General features: G+C 45.7%; 1 protein-coding gene across 3 annotated transcripts in view; it reads right to left on the bottom strand.

Annotated features, from left to right (window-relative positions):
- Positions 1–16,459, bottom strand: part of SLC12A6 (solute carrier family 12 member 6) — a 55,443-nt gene extending 38,984 nt beyond the window's left edge. Inside the window, exons 1-2 of one of the 3 annotated variants that reach the window (XM_069760719.1) lie at positions 16,142–16,459; positions 15,407–15,679 (exon numbers count right to left, since the gene is read on the bottom strand). In XM_069760719.1, coding sequence (XP_069616820.1) covers positions 15,407–15,641 — 235 coding nt within the window. In that variant the 5' untranslated portion in view covers positions 15,642–15,679; positions 16,142–16,459. Of the gene's footprint in view, positions 1–15,406; positions 15,680–15,863; positions 15,979–16,015; positions 16,098–16,141 lie in introns of those variants that run through there. The other 2 variants (XM_069760726.1, XM_069760742.1) reach the window with 2 other exon arrangements.
- Between the last annotated feature and the right edge of the window lie 2,492 nt (positions 16,460–18,951).

Here is an 18,951-nt window from a genome sequence, read left to right on the forward strand (position 1 = left end):
TGACTATAGGGGTGCTGCCTTATTACAGGGTCTGACAGTGGGGGCTGCCTTATTACAGTGTCTGCCTATGGGGGTGCTGCCTCATTGCAGGGTCTGACTATAGGGGTGCTGCCTTATCACAGGGTCTGCCTATGGGGCTGCCTTATTACTTTGGTCTGCCTATGGGGGCTGACTTATTACAGGGTCTGCCTATGGGGGCTGCCTTTTTACAGGGTCTGCCTATGGGAGCTGCCTTTTTACAGGGTCTGAATATGTGGGTGCTGCCCTATTACAGGGTCTGACTATGGGAGTGCTGCCTTATTACAGGGTCTGCCTATAGGGGTGCTGCCTTATTTCAGGGTCTGACTATGGGGGCTGCCTTATTACAGAGTCTGCCTATGGGGGTACTGCCTTATTACAGGGTCTGCCTATATGGAAGTGCTGCCTTATTACAGTGTCTGCCTATGGGGGCTGCCGCATGCTATAGAGTCTGCCTATGGGGAGTGCATTATACTATATTGTGGACTATTTGGTGCATTATTCTACTGTATATGGAGGCTATCTAGGGGGCAATCATACAGTATGGAGATTACAGTGTGGGGGTCATTATACATTGTTGGAGCCATCAAACAGTTTGGGGGCTACTAAGGAGTCAGTATACTGTGTGGGTGGTACTATACAGTGAGGGGACATTATACTGTGTATAAGAGAACATCATGCTGTGTATAGGGGATCTGTACAGGGTGAGACTCGTGACTTTATTAAATGTAAAGTAGGCACTTATTGGTATAGGGGATCTCAGGTTACTGTGACTGTCCAAGGGGCACACAGGGCATTATTTCTAGGGGCAAAATATGGGCACGGTTTTCTAGGGCACTTGCACCTGGCATTACTATATTGTAGAGAGTTGCTTTAGAATTTAGAGGGAACAGAGAACCACACAGCAGGTGCAGTAATAGGGACACATACGGCAGCAGCGGCTCAGTATTGGGGTATCATAGGCAGTAATAGGGACACATATGTACAGCAGCGGCTCAGTATTTGGGTATCAGGGGCAGTAATAGGGACACATACAGCAGCAGCGGATCAGTATCGGGGTATTAGGTGCAGTAATAGGGACACATACAGCAGCAGCGGCTCAGTATTGGGTTATCAGGTGGAGTAATAGGGTCACATATGGCAGCAGCGACTCAGTATTGGGATATCAGGGGCAGTAATAGGGACACATAAGGTAGCAGTGGCTCAGTATTGGGGTATCAGTATGATGAGGAGTTTGTGCAGGTTGGGAATAGATGGTGATGGGGCTGGAATATGAGAAGTTAAATGTGTCTTTGTTGTTTTCTCTGCAGACGAGTTGTAGCTGGAAGAAGTTGTCATGTCGGTCTGGGCCAGATGGAAAAAAAGGGAAAAATGAACGATTCCATCAGAAAGATCGTCAGCGGTAAGACATTATCTGTAACTGTGCAGTGATCCGTTATATGTTCTGTAGGGCTGGTATCTACCACTGACCATATGGCGGTAATATCTATGTTGGTCTTTATATAGAGATTATCTTCAGTAACAGCGCGGTCATCTGCTGAGGTTCTCCTCCAGTATTAGGGCGCGTCACCGAGTTGTAATCAAGGTTACCTGGTTAGGGGCCCACTCAGAAGTTTCGCCCCCCCTGAACCAAAACCCTAGCTACGCCTTTGGTTATAATAATAAGAGTGCCATCATCTTAGAGGCACAGATGCAATTTCACAGACAACACTGGACGGCTCAGGCCTTCATCACACCTGTCTCTTCTTACTGTGTCTGTCTTCACATTGGAGCTAAATAAAGCACAACCTGGAGGCCGATCAGTGACATTTGTCACTGATAACAGACACAAGTCAGACTTACCGAAGACCTGTCACCAGGTTAAAAGTGGCCTGTTCATTTATTTTTAAATCTGTCATAAGGTTCCAGAGATACAGGCCTTTTAGGCTACGTTCACATTAGCGTTCCGCTAATGTGCGTCGCTGTTGCGTCGGCGACGCAGCGGCGACGCGCCCCTATGTTTAACATAGGGGACGCGTGCGTTTTTTGGGTGGCGTTTTTCGACACGTGCGTCGTTTCCGACGCTAGCGTCGGACACAAGAAAATGCAACAAGTTGCATTTTTCGTGCGTCCGATTTTCGTCAAAAAACGACGCACGCGTCGCAAAACGCAGCGTTTTTGCGCGCGTTTTGCGCGCGTTTTTTGTGCGTCGTGCGTTGCGTCGCCGACGCACCGGCGCGCAACGCTAATGTGAACGTAGCCTTATTTGGTGCTACTATTTATGGTGTTTACCAAGTGGGCGGTGCTCAAAGGGTAATAATGCAGAGCCGCATAAAGACGTGCCCCCAGAGAATCCGGTGAGCCATGGCCTCCTCCCCATAGTGGAGATATTAGCTTGTAAAAAGTGTATATCAAAATTTCCCCTACAATCAAGGGGACGATATCAGAGATTCTTCTCTGGGGCTGTGTACTTTTTTCAATTTTATGGCGTTGACCAAATCACAAACTAAGCGTCAAGTAGGGAAAACAAAATGCCCCCAGAGAAGGTCAAAACTGTTTTTTTTTTATATTGCAAGATCTGTCATGACACACAACTCTGCTCTCCTTCCCAGTTACGCCAATTTTTTGATGGGACGTTTTGAAGCCCTGTACATTGCACAGTCTACTTTCCGATCGGTTACATTCTATTCTACGAAAGATCCATAGATGATCTCTTCTTAAATTGGACAGGGACACGGGAGGGAGCACAAGTTTTCTTTGAAAGACTGAATCTAAATCCGTGGGATTTGGAGTTCTCTTTTTCTACTCAGACTCATGTATAGAATTTCTAGATCTAATCATCTCTAGAGATGACAATGGGGGAATCTGTACATTTACCCACTTCAAAAATGTGGATGTTAACAGCTATTTGGATTTTTCTAGTGGGCACTTCCAAAGATGGATCAAGAATGTGCCTTATGGCCAATATTGGCGCATACGAAAAAATTGCACAAAGGATATTGATTTGGAAGGGAATCACATAAGCTACAAATGAGATTCAAAGAAAAGGACATTCTGAGAGATGCCTATAGAAGAACTAGGGGACTGAAACAGACTGATTGTTTAATTAAAGAAATCTGGGGAAGATCGGATACAAAAAAGGAAAAACTTCTTAGTTGACAGTAAATTTAAATATAGTTTTGTCACTAATTTTAATAAATCGCAGGAGACAATTAGGGAGATACTCAAGAAATACTGGTTTATACTGAAGAGTAATATAATACTAATCAAAAATTCTATCTGAAAATCCCGTTATAGTTTTCAGGAGGAATAGGAGTCGAAAAAAATCACATTGCACCAAGTTTTTTCTATCATTACGGGTGAACCTTTTCTAATTACGGTAATCAAATTTTAAACTGTCTGTAATAACTCTTTTGTAGTTTACTTCAATGTAGGTACAATCTGCAATACGTGGGACGTATTATCTAACCTGTTCACATTAGAATGAACAGACACAGAGCCAACACCAGGAATGGAGTAACAAATATCACGAGTCTTTGGAGCCTATCATAATAAAGTCTATGATAGGTTCCAAAGACTGACGAACAGGGAATCTTTTTTTGGAGTATCAAATTATCTACGATAATATAGCAATAGTTCCCGTATCCATTTTATATTTGAAATAGTATAGTTTTATTCCAAATACTGTGGAAAAGTTTTATAACTGTGCAATATCAAAGTTTGTGTTAATTTTGAATATGTTTTTCATTCTGTGTGTGCTCTCTATCCATTGTTTGTGGTTGCCCATTATACAAGTGTTTGCGGTTGCCCATTATACAAGCAGAGAGAGTGTGTGTGTGTGTGTGTGTGTGTGTGTGTGTGTGTGTGTGTGTGTATGTGTGTACAGACCAGAAGTTTGGACACACCTTCTCATTTAAAGATTTTTCTGTATTTTCATGACTATGAAAATTGTACATTCACACTGAAGGCATCAAAACTCAAAACTATGAATTAACACATGTGGAACTGTATACAAAAAACTGTGAAACAACTGAAATTATGGCTTATATTCTAGGTTCTTCAAAGTAGCCACCTTTTGCTTTGATGACTGCTTTGCACACCCTTGGCATTCTCTTGATGAGCTTCAAGAGGTAGTCACCGGGAATGTTTTTCACTTCACAGGTGTGCCCTGTCAGGTTAAATAAGTGGGATTTCTTGCCTTATAAATGGGGTTGGGACCATCAGTTGTGTTGTGCAGAAGTCTGGTGGATACACAGCTGATAGTCCTACTGAATTGACTGTTAGAATTTGTATTATGGCAAGAAAAAAGCAGCTAAGTAAAGAAAAACGAGTGGCCATCATTACTTTAAGAAATAAAAGTCAGTCAGTCCGTCAGAAAAATTGGGAAAGTGTCCCAAGTGCAGTGGCAAAAACCATCAAGTGCTACAAAGAAACTGGCTCACATGAGGACCGCCCCAGGAAAAGAAGACCAAGAGTCGCCTCTGCTTCTGAGGATAAGTGTATCCGAGTCACCAGCCTCAGAAATCGCAGGTTAACAGCAGCTCAGATTAGAGACCAGGTCAATGCCTCACAGAGTTCTAGCAGCAGACACATCTCTGCAACAACTGTTAAGAGGAGACTTTGTGTAGCAGGCCTTCATGGTAAAGTAGCTGCTAGGAAACCACTGCTAAGGACAGGCAACAAGCAGAAGAGACTTGTTTGGGCTAAAGAACAAAAGGAATGGACATTAGACCAGTGGAAATCTGTGCTTTGGTCTGATGAGTCCAAATTTGAAATCTTTGGTTCCAACCACCGTGTCTTTGTGCGACGCAGAAAAGGTGAACGGATGGACTCTACATGCCTGGTTCCCACCGTGAAGGTGCTTTGCTGGTGACACTGCTGGGGATTTATTCAAAATTGAAGGCATACTGAACCAGTATGGCTACCACAGCATCTTGCAGCGGCATGCTATTCCATCCGGTTTGCGTTTAGTTGGACCATCATTTATTTTTCAACAGGACAACAGGACAATGACCCCAAACACACCTCCAGGCTGTGTTAGGGCTATTTGACCAAGAAGGAGAGTGATGGGGTGCTACACCAGATGACCTGGCCTCCACAGTCACCAGACTTGAACCCAATTGAGATGGTTTGGGGTGAGCTGGACCGCAGAGTGAAGGCAAAAGGGCCAACAAGTGCTAAGCATCTCTGGAAACTCCTTCGCAAGATGGAAGACCATTTCCGGTGACTACCTCTTGAAGCTCATCAAGAGAATGCCAAGAGTGTGCAAAGCAGTCATCAAAGCAAAAGGTGGCTACTTGGAAGAACCTAGAATATAAGACATATTTTCAGTTGTTTCACACTTTTTTGTTAACTATATAATTCCACGTGTTAAATCATAGTTTTGATGCCTTCAGTGTGAAGTTACAATTTTCATAGACATGAAAATACAGAAAGATCTTTAAATGAGAAGGTGTGTCCAAACTTTTGGTCTGTACTGTATATAATATAATATATGACTCGAGTATAAGCCAAGAGGGGGACTTTCAGCCCAAAAAAATGGGCTGAAAATCTCGGGTTATACTCGAGTATATACGGTGTGTATATATGCTCATTTTTGGGGGCTGAAAGTCCCCCTCTCGGCTTATACTCGAGTCATATACCGGGAGGTCAGCAGGAGAGGGGGAGCGGGGGCTGTGTAATTATACTTACCTACTCCCGGCGCGGTCCCTGCAGTCCCTGGCTTCCCCGGCGCTGCAGCTTCTTCCTGTACCGAGTGGTCACATGGTACCGCTCATTACAGAAATGAATATGCGGCTCCACCTCCCATAGAGGTGGAGCCGCATATTCATTGCTGTAAATGAGCGCGGTAACTGTGACCGCTCAATACAGGAAGAAGATGCAGCGCCGGGAGAAGCCGGGACTGCAGGGACCGCACCGGGAGCAGGTAAGTATACGGGGAGGGGAGCGCTGCGCGATATTTACCTGCTCCTCGCTCCGGTGCGGCTCCGTCTCCAGCGTCCTCTGGCAGTGACGCTCAGGTTAGAGGGCGCAGTGACGTAGTCAGTGCACGCCCTCTGCTGAGCGTCAGTGCTGGAGACGGAGCCGCACAAGGAGCAGGTAAATATTGAAAGCGCCGGCGTCCTGAGCGAAGAGAGGTGAGTATGTGATTTTTTTTTTTTATTGCAGCAGCATTCTATATGGCGCAGCTTTCTATGGAGCATCCATGGGGCAATAATGAATGGTGCAGAGCATTCTATATGGGGCACAGCTTTCTATGGAGCATCTATGGGCCCATAATGAACGGTGCAGAGCATTCTATATGGGGCACAGCTTTCTATGGAGCATCTATGGGGCCATAATGAACGGTGTAGAGCAATCTATATGGGGCACAGCTTTCTATGGAGCAATAATGAACGGTGCAGAGCATTCTATATGGGGCACAGCTTTCTATGGAGCCATAATCAATGGTGCAGAGCATTATATATGGCACAGCTTTCTATGGAGCATCTATGGGGCCATAATGAACGGTGCAGAGCATTATATATGGCATAGCTTTCTATGGAGCATCTATGGGGCCATAATGAACGGTGCAGAGCATTCTATATGGGGGACAGCTTTCTATGGAGCATCTATGGGGTCATAATGAACGGTGCAGAGCATTATATATGGCATAGCTTTCTATCGCACATCTATGGGGCCATAATGAACGGTGCAGAGCATTCTATATGGGGGACAGCTTTCTATGGAGCATCTATGGGGCCATAATGAACGGTGCAGAGCATTATATATGGCACAGCTTTATATGGAGCATCTATGGGGCCATAATGAACGGTGCAGAGCATTATATATGGCACAGCTTTATATGGAGCATCTATGGGGTAACAATGAATGATATGGAGAATTATATGTGGCACAGCTTTATATGGAGCATCTTATGGGCCAATAATGAACGGTATGGAGCATCTATTTTTATTTTTGAAATTCACCGGTAGCTGCTGCATTTTCCACCCTAGGCTTATACTCGAGTCAATAAGTTTTCCCAGTTTTTTGTGGCAAAATTAGGTGGGTCGGCTTATACTCGGGTCGGCTTATACTCGAGTATATACGGTATATATATATATGACCTAAAGGATGGGAACAACTTTCTGTTCAACTGTACCTGATGAAGGGGACAGATCATCCCCAATAAAATGTTTTATCTAAAACTAGATTGTCCTCCATTGCAACCGTGCCTGTGGGAACTGCATTTTCTCTTCTCTGCAGATTGTTTCCTTGCTGTGGCATCCAGAATGGCCGGTCGGAGCGGTAGCTTTGGGTGGTTCCAGTTTTCGCCTTTCCATTATTAAGCCTATCCAACACAACTACCTCAGGTGAGCAATTCCATCACACTGACTTTTCCGTTCCTTTACGCCGATTCACATAGTGCTCCTCTGTGTTTTCTTTGTTACTTCCCAGGGCACATCTCTCACTTCTAGCATTTACCATGATTACAAGGGGGAGGGGAGAGATGAGCAGAGCTGTGTGTCATTACAAATATCTCTTTGCATCTATCCTGGAAATCGAGGAACAATGCTCTGATAGCTGCCACAGATCCAGAGCAGTGTATGTGCAGCGCTGATCTCACTGCACTGTCAGCTCCGCTTTTCGCCCTCCCCCTTCTCCTCCCACATTGTCTTTGCTTAAGATGAGACCACAGCATGTCACATATGTACATATATCACTCTGGATGAGATGTAGAGGCATAAATGCAATGAAGTTTGCAATGACACACGGCTCTGCTCTCCTCTTTCTTGTGCACATGTAGTCAGTTGTGTTCTGGGGAGAGCAGAGCTGTGTGATATTGCACGTCTTTCCATATCACAGAGAGAAAGTTGGTTCTGTCCTTTTTAGGGGTTTGCTTTTTTTCGCCTGCAGGATGATGTCTGGTTATTGGTTAATGCCACACAGGGGAAAAAGTATAAGCCCCCAGAGAAGTATCCATGATCAAACAAGGGGTTTTTAAGGTGAAATTAGAATATTAACTTTACAAGCTAATATCTCCGAAATTAAAAAACATCAGCCATTAGTCCATGAGGTGGCCAGACGGTAAAAGTATGCAATCTGTACGAGAACTAAACAAGGTTATTAATGCTAGTAACAAAATGTAATGCTTCTAAAGACCAAACTACCAGAAACTGTACGGGATGTCCCTGGACGCTTACACAACAATGCATCTTATCTGGCCTCACAGACATCTACCCACCACAGCAACAGACGCCGATTTTATTTATCACGCTTGTAATTACACGTATCTGATGGACATTTCCCTGAGTATACTCACTGCACATATATCGCCAACTAACGCAATTTACATTGTAGCGTTACATAAAGTAAAGTGAGCGACATTAAAATAACCAATATTACTAATGAAAGATGATCTTGATGTTTGCATGATCAATTATGATCAACAAAGAATAAAGTTATCATTGATCTTGTCTCAGACTGATCAATAGTCATCACAATTGTGAAGAAACAAATCATAATCTACTATACAATTGTCTAAGGGTCACTTCCGTCTTTCTGTCTGTCTTTCTGTCTGTCTGTAACGGAAATCCCAACTCACTGATTGGTCGCGGCAAAACAGCCACGACCAATCAGCGATGGGCACAGTCCGGCAGCAAAATGGCCGCTCCTTACTCCCCGCAGTCAGTGCCCGCTCCATACTCCCCTCCAGTCAGCGCTCACACAGGGTTAATGGCAGCGTTAGCGGACCGCATTATGCCGCGATATAACGCACTCCGTTAACGCTGCTTTTAACCCTGTGTGACCAACTTTTTACTATTGATGCTGCCTATGCAGCATCAATAGTAAAAAAAAATCTAATGTTAAAAATAATTAAAAAAAAAAAAAATCGTTATATACTCACCATCCGTCGGCCCCCGGATCCAAAACAGGCCTTTCCCGATCCTCGCGACGCTCGGGTGACTACTCCATGCATTGCGATCTCGTGAGATGATGACGTAGCGGTCTCGCGAGACCGCAATGCACTCTTGAGACCGGAGCGCGCGAGGAGCGTCGGTAACCGCTTCGCCTGGATCCGGGGGCCGATGGAGGGTGAGTATATAACTATTTTTTTATTTTAATTTTTTTTTTTTTTTTTAACAGTGATATGATGCCCACATTGCTATATACTACGTGAGCTGTGCAAAATACTGCGTGGGCTGTGCAATGTACTACGTGGGCTGTGCAATGTACTACGTGGGCTGTGCAATGTACTACGTGGGCTGTGCAATATACTACGTGGGCTGTGCAATATACTACGTGGGCTGTGCAATATACTACGTGGCTGTGCAATATACTACGTGGCTGTGCAATATACTACGTGGCTGTGCAATATACTACGTGGGCTGTGCAATGTACTACGTGGGCTGTGCAATGTACTACGTGGGCTGTGCAATATACTACGTGGGCTGTGCAATGTACTACGTGGGCTGTGCAATGTACTACGTGGGCTGTGCAATGTACTACGTGGGCTGTGCAATGTACTACGTGGGCTGTGCAATGTACTACGTGGGCTGTGCAATATACTACGTGGCTGTGCAATATACTACGTGGCTGTGCAATATACTACGTGGCTGTGCAATATACTACGTGGCTGTGCAATATACTACGTGGGCTGTTATATACTACGTGGCCGGCCGCGAACAATCAGCGACAGGCGCAGTCCGGCCACGAATAGCAACAATGCATTGACAAGGGATTGAATGTCCCCAATGCATCAAAGTAACATTAGTCAATTGACTGATGTTGATGAGAAAAAGGATCCAAATGGTTTCATCGGAACACCTTGATCTCCTGAAGTGCTCATTACATACTTTATGAGGCCATCTTTACCAAGAGTGAATGACAACTAGACACATATCTGGAATGCCACTTATCTTGGAGAAATAAACCAAGAAAATCTAACACAACAAATTCATTACACAAGTGGCCTCTGTGCACATTCTGCTGTCAGTGGAGAGGCCAGCATCAGTCTGAAGCCTCCATATACATATAGATTATATATTGAAGGGTCCCTGTCACCTTGCAGATGCCAATCTATATAACACAGCATGCAGCAGCAGCGTATATCCACTCAGATATCAATAGAACATACGAATATGCAGGCTTAACCAGAATGTTACGATCAGAGAAAGCTTTGGCCCACAGCGCCCACTACCCCTCTTAGCTGCTCAACCCTGCTCCTCCAAAACCAGCTTCTCCACCATGACAGAAGATCAGCTCTCCACCCTCCTGTCAAGATCACACCTCACCACCTGCACGCTTGACCCGCTCCCATCCCACCTCATCCCTAACCTTTCCACGGTCTTCATCCCAACCCTAAAGCACCTCTTCAACCTCTCACTCACAACAGGTGTCTTTCCCTCATCCTTCAAGCATGCCAAGATCACACCCATCCTCAAAAAGCCCTCCCTCGACCCATCCTCTGTGTCTAGCTATCGCCCAATATCTCTTCTCCCTTATGCCTCCAAATTGCTGGAGCAACACGTCCATCTTGAACTGTCCTCCCACTTCTCCTCCTGCTCCCTCTTTGATCGGTTACAATCAGGCTTCCGTTCCCATCACTCAACTGAAACTGCCCTAACTAAAGTCACCAATGACCTACTAACTGCCAGGAGCAAGCGACACTACTCTGTCCTCCTTCTCCTGGACTTGTCTTCTGCCTTTGACACTGTAGATCACTCCCTTTTGCTACAAATCCTCTCATCCCTTGGCATCACAGACTTGGCCCTTTCCTGGATCTCGTCATATCTGACAGACCGAACATTCAGTGTCTCCCTCCCCCACACCACCTCCTCACTTCGCCCCTTGTCAGTCGGTGTTCCTCAAGGCTCTGTTCTAGGACCCCTACTCTTCTCCATCTACACTTTCGGCCTGGGACAGCTCATAGAATCCCACGGTATGCAGTACCATCTCTACGCTGACGACACGCAGATCTACCTCTCCGGACCTGACCTCTCCTCCTTGCTTACCAAAATCCCGCACTGTCTGTCTGCCATTTCAGCCTTCTTTTCTGCTCGCTTTCTACAACTGAACATGGACAAAACAGAATTCATCATCTTTCCCCCATCTCACTCTACCCCTCCACCAGACCTATCCATCAATGTCAATGGCTGCTCACTATCCCCAGTCCCACACGCCCGGTGCCTCGGGGTGATCCTCGACTCTGCCCTCTCTTTCAAGCCACATATCCAAGCCCTTGCCTCCTCCTGTCGTCTCAAACTCAAAAATATTTCCCGGATCCGTGCTTTCCTTGACCGCAACACTGCAAAAACGCTAGTGCATGCCCTTATCATCTCCCGCCTCGACTACTGCAACCTCCTACTCTCTGGACTCCCCTCTAGCACTCTGGCACCACTCCAATCCATCCTACACTCTGCTGCCCGACTAATCCACCTGTCCCCCCGCTATTCCCCAGCCTCTCCCCTGTGTCAAGCCCTTCACTGGCTTCCTATCGCCCAGAGACTCCAGTTCAAAACCCTCACACTGACATACAAAGCCATCCACAACCTGTCTCCTCCATACATCTGTGACATGGTCTCCCGGTACCTACCTACACGCGACCTCCGATCCTCCCAAGACCTCCTTCTCTACTCCCCTCTCATCTCTTCTTCCCATAACCGCATCCAAGACTTCTCCCGTGCTTCCCCCATACTCTGGAACTCTCTACCCCAACACATCAGACTTGCGCCTACCATAGAAACATTCAAAAAGAACCTGAAGACTCATCTCTTCCGACAAGCCTACAGCCTGCAGTGATCCTCAACCTACTGAACAGCCGTACAGCCAGCTCTTCCCTCTCCTAGTGTATCCTCACCCACCCCCTGCAGACTGTGAGCCCTCGCGGGCAGGGTCCTCCCTCCTTATGTACTCGTGTGCCTTGTTATCTGCTCATGTTTAATGTATTTGTCTATATTTGCCCCGTATTCACATGTAAAGCGCCATGGAATAAATGGCGCTATAAAAATGTATAATAATAATAAATAATAATAATAATGTACCAGAACTTTTTTCTTCACAGTCAATTACTTTTAAATACCGTAACCAACAAAACTCCTCACTAAGATCAGAAAAACACTAAATCCATTAAAGAGGATCTCTCACTTTATTCACGTTGCTTTTGTAGTGCAGTATGGGAAATCTCTTCTTGCAGTCCAATTGGGCCTTTTTTTCAGAATCTTCTCAGGGGGGGAATATGCCTTCATCAATCCCTCCTAGAAGTTGCCAATTGCAGCTCACCAGTGTCTGAGACGTCTAGGTGAGCTGCTGAGTTGTTATTTGCAGTGGCTGGGGAGGGGTGAAAGCAAGGGCTCCCCCAGAGAAGTCTCTGAAAAACTGCCCAGTTGGACTGCAAGCAGAAATTTCACATACTATGCTCCAAAAGCAAGATATGTAAATTTCTCTGCAATGGAATGACGCAGTGCAAAACAGAAAAGAGCTGCAGAATCAGAGGTATTTAACTCAATATTTTTGAGCAATTGACAGGTCTAACATCCGAGTGCAGTCAGATATTTCACATGCACTCATAGACTTATATGGGTGCGTGTGATCCGATTGGATGCGCTGCTCATACTATAACATTGTTCCGAGTGCTAATAGATAGCATTCAGCTGTGTTATACGTTCGTGCTGGAGTCAGACACTTCTGATTCATGAAGAAGCTTATGCCTCTTCATGAATCAGGAGCGTTGGACAAGATGCATACACATCTGTGCGCCTTGCCGGAAATCCTACTCCAGTGCCTGCGGTGGTTGCCAGACCTCCATCTCACTCCAACTCTACCCACTTTGTCAGAGCTGCGCAAAAACAGCAAAAGTCATAACATTTTAGCGTAGCTAAACTTAGGAGGCTTTTCAAAGTTTTGATGAATTGAGCCCATTGTTTTATTTTTTCTGCTTATTTTAACAGAAATGTGTATAACTATATGGATTGCAAATGGAGAGAACCACTGCATGCCCTAAATTTGCTCAGGCTCTTGCCGCCACATACGGTTGGGCTTTTTAGAGCTCTTTTTAGATGTATTGTACCATAAATTGTTGTGGATTATTATGTGCAGAATGTGCACGTAAAATCTGCAATTCCACAGCAAGTGAATTCATCACTGTGCGAATGGCACAATATGGGTCTGGTATTCTTACAGGGTACTCGAGTGGCAGATACTATTATGGCACAGACACTGTGGCTAGCACTGTTTAGGGGACACTGTTATGCACTGCACTGTGGGGCACTCCAGGACCAATGAGAACTTTCGAACATAGAAAGTAGAAAAATAATACAACGATTGCTACACCAGGCAACCTGGCTACATGCCTGCAGAAATGTGTCTATACCTGTACCAACGTGGCACTTTTGGATGTCACTTTGCTAGAATATCTGTAGGATGATGACATTGGGGCAAATGAGTATTTGATACACTGCCGATTTTGCAAGTTTTCCACCTACAGAGAATGGAGAGGACTGTAATTTTTATCGTAGGTACATGTCAACTGTGAGAGACAGATTCTAAAAAGAAAATAAAACAGGAAGTTACACTGTATGATTTTTAAATAATTAAATTGCATTTTATTGCATGAAATATATTCTATATTTGATCACCTACCAACCGGCAAGAATTCTGTCTCTCAGAGACCTGTTGGTTTTTCTTTAACAAGCCAAAACTCCACCCTCTCCACCATGGCCAAGACCAAAGAGCTGCCTAAGGACACCAGGGACAAAATTGTAGACTTGCACAAGCCTGGGATGGGCTATAGGACAATAGACAAGCAGCTTCGTGAGAAGACAACAAACGTTGGCACAATTAGGCTGGGTTCACATTGCGTTAATAGCAGCCCGTTAAACACATACGTTAACGGGCTGCTGTTAACGCAAGTGTCGTTATGGCAGCACGCTAGTGCAGATAGAGCATCTGCTAGCTCTATCTGCGCTAGCAGTGACGGACCCGAAAACGCTGCAAGCCGCGTCTCGGGGTCCGTCACTCAATGACGGCACATGGCTAGCGCACGCCCATTGTGGGCGTGCGATAGCGATGCGTCCAGCATTGCATTCTATGGGGGCGTTACCGGACTACGTTACACCGCATTATGCCGCGGTGTAACGTAGTCCGTCTACCGGACACCATGAACGCAATGTGAACCCAGCCTTATTAGAAAATGGAAGAAACACAAGATGACTGTTAATCTTCCTCGGTCTGGGGCTCCATGCAAGATCTCGCCTCATTGGTAAGGATGATTCTGAGAAAGGTTAGGAATCAGCCCAGAACTACACGGGAGGACCTGGTCAATGACCTGAAGAGAGCTGGGACCACAGTCTCAAACATTACTGTAACACACTACGTCATCATGGATTAAAATCCTGCAGGGCATGCAAGGTCCCCGTGCTCACGCCAGCACATGTCCAGGCCCGTTTGAAGTTCACCAGTGACCTCCTGGATGATCCAGAGGAGGCATGGGAGAAGGCGATGTGGTCAGATGAAACCAAAATAGAACTTTTAGGTATCAACTCCACTCGCCGTGTTTGGAGGAAGAAGGAAGATAAGTACTACCCCAAGAACACCGTCCCAACTGTGAAGCATGATGATGGAAACACCAGATTCTGGGGGAGTTTTTCTGCAAAAGGGATAGGATGACTGCACCATATTGAAGGGAAGATGGATAGGGTTATGTTTTGTGAGATTTTGGCCAACAACCTTCTCTCAATAAGAGCACTGAAAATGGGTCGTGGCTGGATCTTCCAGCATGACAATGGCCCAAAACACACAGCCAGGACAACTAAGGAGTGGCTCCGTAAGAAGCATTTCAAGGTCCTGGAAGGCCCAGATATTTTCCAGACCTGAACCCAACAGAAACTCAATGTTGCCCAGCTGCAGACCCAAAACCTGATAAGATCTGGAGCAGATCTGTATGGAGGAGTGGGCCAAAATCTCTGCTGCAGTGTGTGCAAACTTGGTCAAGAACTACCTCTGTATTTGCAAACAAAGGTTTCTGTACCAAATATCACATTCTGTTTTTCCATTGTATCAAATACTTATTTTATGCTTTAAAATGCAAATTGTTTTTTTTTTTATTTTAGATTCTGTCTTATAGTTGAAGTGTACCTACGGTAAAAATTACAGACCTCTCCATTCTTTGTAGGTGGGAAAACTTGCAAAATCGGCAGTGTATCAAATACTTATTATCCCCACTGTATGTAAAACATCGATCATATATGCAAATGAAATACAGCAAATATTCACATGATTTACAGCCATCTACACGTACAAGTGTATGTTCCTTTGCTGACAAAAGGGTATTTCGCTGCTTCACCCCTGAGTCATGTCGAGTCATGATCTAATCTTAGGACAGGCGAGTAAATAATGCCATCTCACCACCGTTGCCACTCTTATCACCTACCTTCTCCGCTGTCCATCGGGTTAGTGGTCCTTTCACTTGCTGGATCCACAGCGGTGGTTGCCAACGAGCTGTCGCTGTACGCTTCACTTCGACTGGCGTCCCGGACGCTTTCTCTAGAGCTAAACCGCACTCTGGAAGAAGAACTGAGGTCCGGGCTCGTGTCCGATATTGCCCCCATATCATCGAACTTCGTCGGTGTGACCGTAAATCGCACGGATGCCATTTTGGGAGGCATTGGTGCCAGTTCCTCGCTTTTCGCGGGCACCTTCCCACCTGGCAAGGAAATAAAGCTTTGTTTAAAGAATATTTGAAATAAAAGTTAACATTCATAATTAAATAAGGCATGAAATTGCTAAATTCTTCAATAAGCCCAAACAGGTAATGACAGGATATATGTACGATGCCCCCCGCCTTATCATGCCACCCCCGTATAGCCCCTAAATCTAAGGGCACTGACATGTACTAATTGCGTTACACAAGATACCGGTCAAGGGGGCATAAACGCAACGTATCCGCCATGCCCCAACACAAAAGAGCAAAAGAAGAAGCTGGAAATATTTACAGCACAGAAAATAACAAGTGACAAAGACCGAACAAATATTATATTACCACCGGAGAGGAAAACACAGAAAGGGGGGAAGTTACGAGACAGGAACCCGCCAGAGCAGTTTTAGCCCATTATGTAAAGAATAGAGAACACGAAGAAGAAGAAGAAGAAGAAGAAGAAGAAGAAACCTTCTGCGCTGCCACCGTCACAATCCAGCTTGGAGCTGACGAGCTCGATGGAAGGAAATAATGGGAAGTCACAAAGGCTAGTGACCACCAGCAGTCATCAGGGGGCTAGCATGGCACTATAATGCCCAGTGATGAGGGGGAGGGACGGAGGGCATGGCACAGGGCTAGGACAGCAGAGAGTGCCCAGCATCTGGGGGAGGAGGCAGGGTGGGATGCAGTGTGGGGTTAATAATGGGGCGAGGAGGGAGACAGGAGAACAAATGAATAACAGGACGAGGAAGGGAAGAGAGGAGAGCAGCTGCAGGGCCGGACACGCGCACCGCTATTTTGCATAGGACGCGCAGGAAACACACGCGGGGGCGCGCCTAGTCAGTGCATCAGGTCTGCGGGCGCGCGCCGTCAGAATAAAACATGGCGGGGGCGCGCGTAACCGCACCAAATTATGGAGGGCCCCCTCCAGTAAAGCGGAGCCTTGTAGGGCTGTGTGTGCGCCCACAGGGGAAGGTCACATATAGCACCGCACAGAGAGAAATGGCGCCTGCTGCCCTCACTTTACACTAGAACCCCCTGTGAGGAAAGGAAGACATAATGAGAGTCAGCTGCACCTCAGTGGGCTCTGTCAGGCTTCTACTATATGGGGGTATCCTGGCTGCTCTGCCATTGCAGGGGAGGAGGGTTTGGGCTCCTTGGAGTGGTGTCTTATCTCCCCATAGGGAACACATGGACACTGCTGAGGGCGCCTCACCGGGCTCTACTTACTACTACAGTGATTACATCCCAATACCGACCTGTGACCGCTGCAGCCGATCACTGGCCACATCAGTGATCCACCACAGGCAATGATTGGCTGCAGCGGTGACAGGATGTATGCACATATTACGCAGGGCGGCCTGTCACTGCATGTGGTGCACATGGAGGCTTTGGTTCTTGTCTGATACTCCAATATTGAGTCAGCCAAACACTGGCCACATTAGTGATCCACCACAGGCAATGATTGGCTGCAGCGGTGACAGGATGTATGCACATATTACGCAGGGCGGCCTGTCACTGCATGTGGTGCACATGGAGGCTTTGGTTCTTGTCTGATACTCCAATATTGAGTCAGCCAAACACTGGCCACATCAGTGATCCACCACAGGCAATGATTGGCTGCAGCGGTGACAGGATGTATGCACATATTACGCAGGGCGGCCTGTAACTGCATGTGGTACACATGGAGGCTTTGGTTCTTGTCTGATTCTCCAATATTGAGTCCCAAAGTGAACGTGATGACCGTGCACAATCCAAGTGGGAACCGAAGACAAAAATCTGTTGGGGTAAAACATTTTTAATCTTGTGACTCGGACTGTGTGTGGTCCCCACTGAGGCTATGTACACAGATAGGGCCCCATTCACCTCAGCTTTCACTCCAGAACTGTTGTAGCAGAATGGTTTGGGACGTTTAGCAGTTTCACACCAATCTCTCCCAGCTATGCCGAAGTGGGCAGAGATGAGATATGGCGGGGCAGCATCTAATTCACGACAAGCTGTGGCGTTTCACATGCTAGAGATCCCATTCTAGTGTGTGACCGGAGTAGGATTTCTGGCGCATTTCTCAGATTCGCACGTCACTCGTCAGACACTCCAGATCCTTGATGAGGTGGATGGCTCTCCATGAATCGTGAACATCTGACTCCACCAGGCCTCCTCATCAAGACCAGTGAGAAACAAGTTTTCTGGCAGAAACTGCTTCAGGAAACGTTCCTTTGAGGAGTTTTTGGAGAAATTTTTCGTTTTCTAAAGCGTTTTTTCAGCTTTTTGATTGGACGCTGCCTAGTTTGGGTGGATTCCATCAGCAGACGCTTCATCCCCTGTAATTTCTTCCGCTAGGAATTTTTCGCAACCCGAAGCTCAAGAAAAACACTGAACACATGATCAGCAAAGTGATTTTATGACAGAAAAAAATAGAAAGAGGTTTTCAAGCTTTTTTTTCCTAATTTTTTTTATTAGCAAGCCCGCTCCAAAAGACTCCTAAAAAAACCTCCCATGTGCACGTACCCTTATTATTAGGAATTGCAGCCGGGAGCATAAACCAAACGGAGATCCAGGATCGGTGAGTATTGCTTTTATGTTAACCCAAGGCTTAAAGGAGATGGCCACTGAATTGGCACAGGCGCTGAGGACCGTGATCGGCTGCAGCGGTCATGTGCACTTTAGTCCTGATATTAATTCTGCAGCCTGTCAACGAAGACTGGAGAAGCTGCAGGGAGGCAGAACTGGACCTGGGATTGGTGAGTAAAACTTGAATTAATTTTTTTAACCTAGTGGAAGGTGTGGTAGATGAAAAACCCCTTTAAGTATTTTGTAGAAAATAAAAACTGTTTTCACCAGACAAATTTTAAAGAAAAAATATTGCCTGAATTTTTTTCTTATTAATCAAAACCAGTGAATGAAATATATATAATTTTTTTTTTTTTTTTTAACTTTCTGATTGTGGATGTTTTAATTGCTTTACATGATTATGACGGCAGCCATATTACCTGATCTTTTATTGAAAGGGTTCTCCACTACTCGGACATCCACAATAACCCGTCATTTGAGCGCCGGCACACACCCCACTGATATTCCAATTCAGGAGGTGAGTATATGGTATTTTTATTGTACATGGGACTCTGTTACATCTAATAAGGTGGAAGTCCAAGTAGTGGATAACGCATTTACAAGCATTTAAGGCAGGAGTGGACATACTATTGGTGCAACCTGTGCAGCCGCACAAGGGCCCAAGTCGTAAGGGGGTCCATTTCCTCCTCCTAAGCAGCAATCAGCTGTTA

This window comes from Ranitomeya imitator, chromosome 1, assembly GCF_032444005.1.
Source record: "Ranitomeya imitator isolate aRanImi1 chromosome 1, aRanImi1.pri, whole genome shotgun sequence".
NCBI classification, from domain to species: Eukaryota; Metazoa; Chordata; class Amphibia; order Anura; family Dendrobatidae; genus Ranitomeya; species Ranitomeya imitator.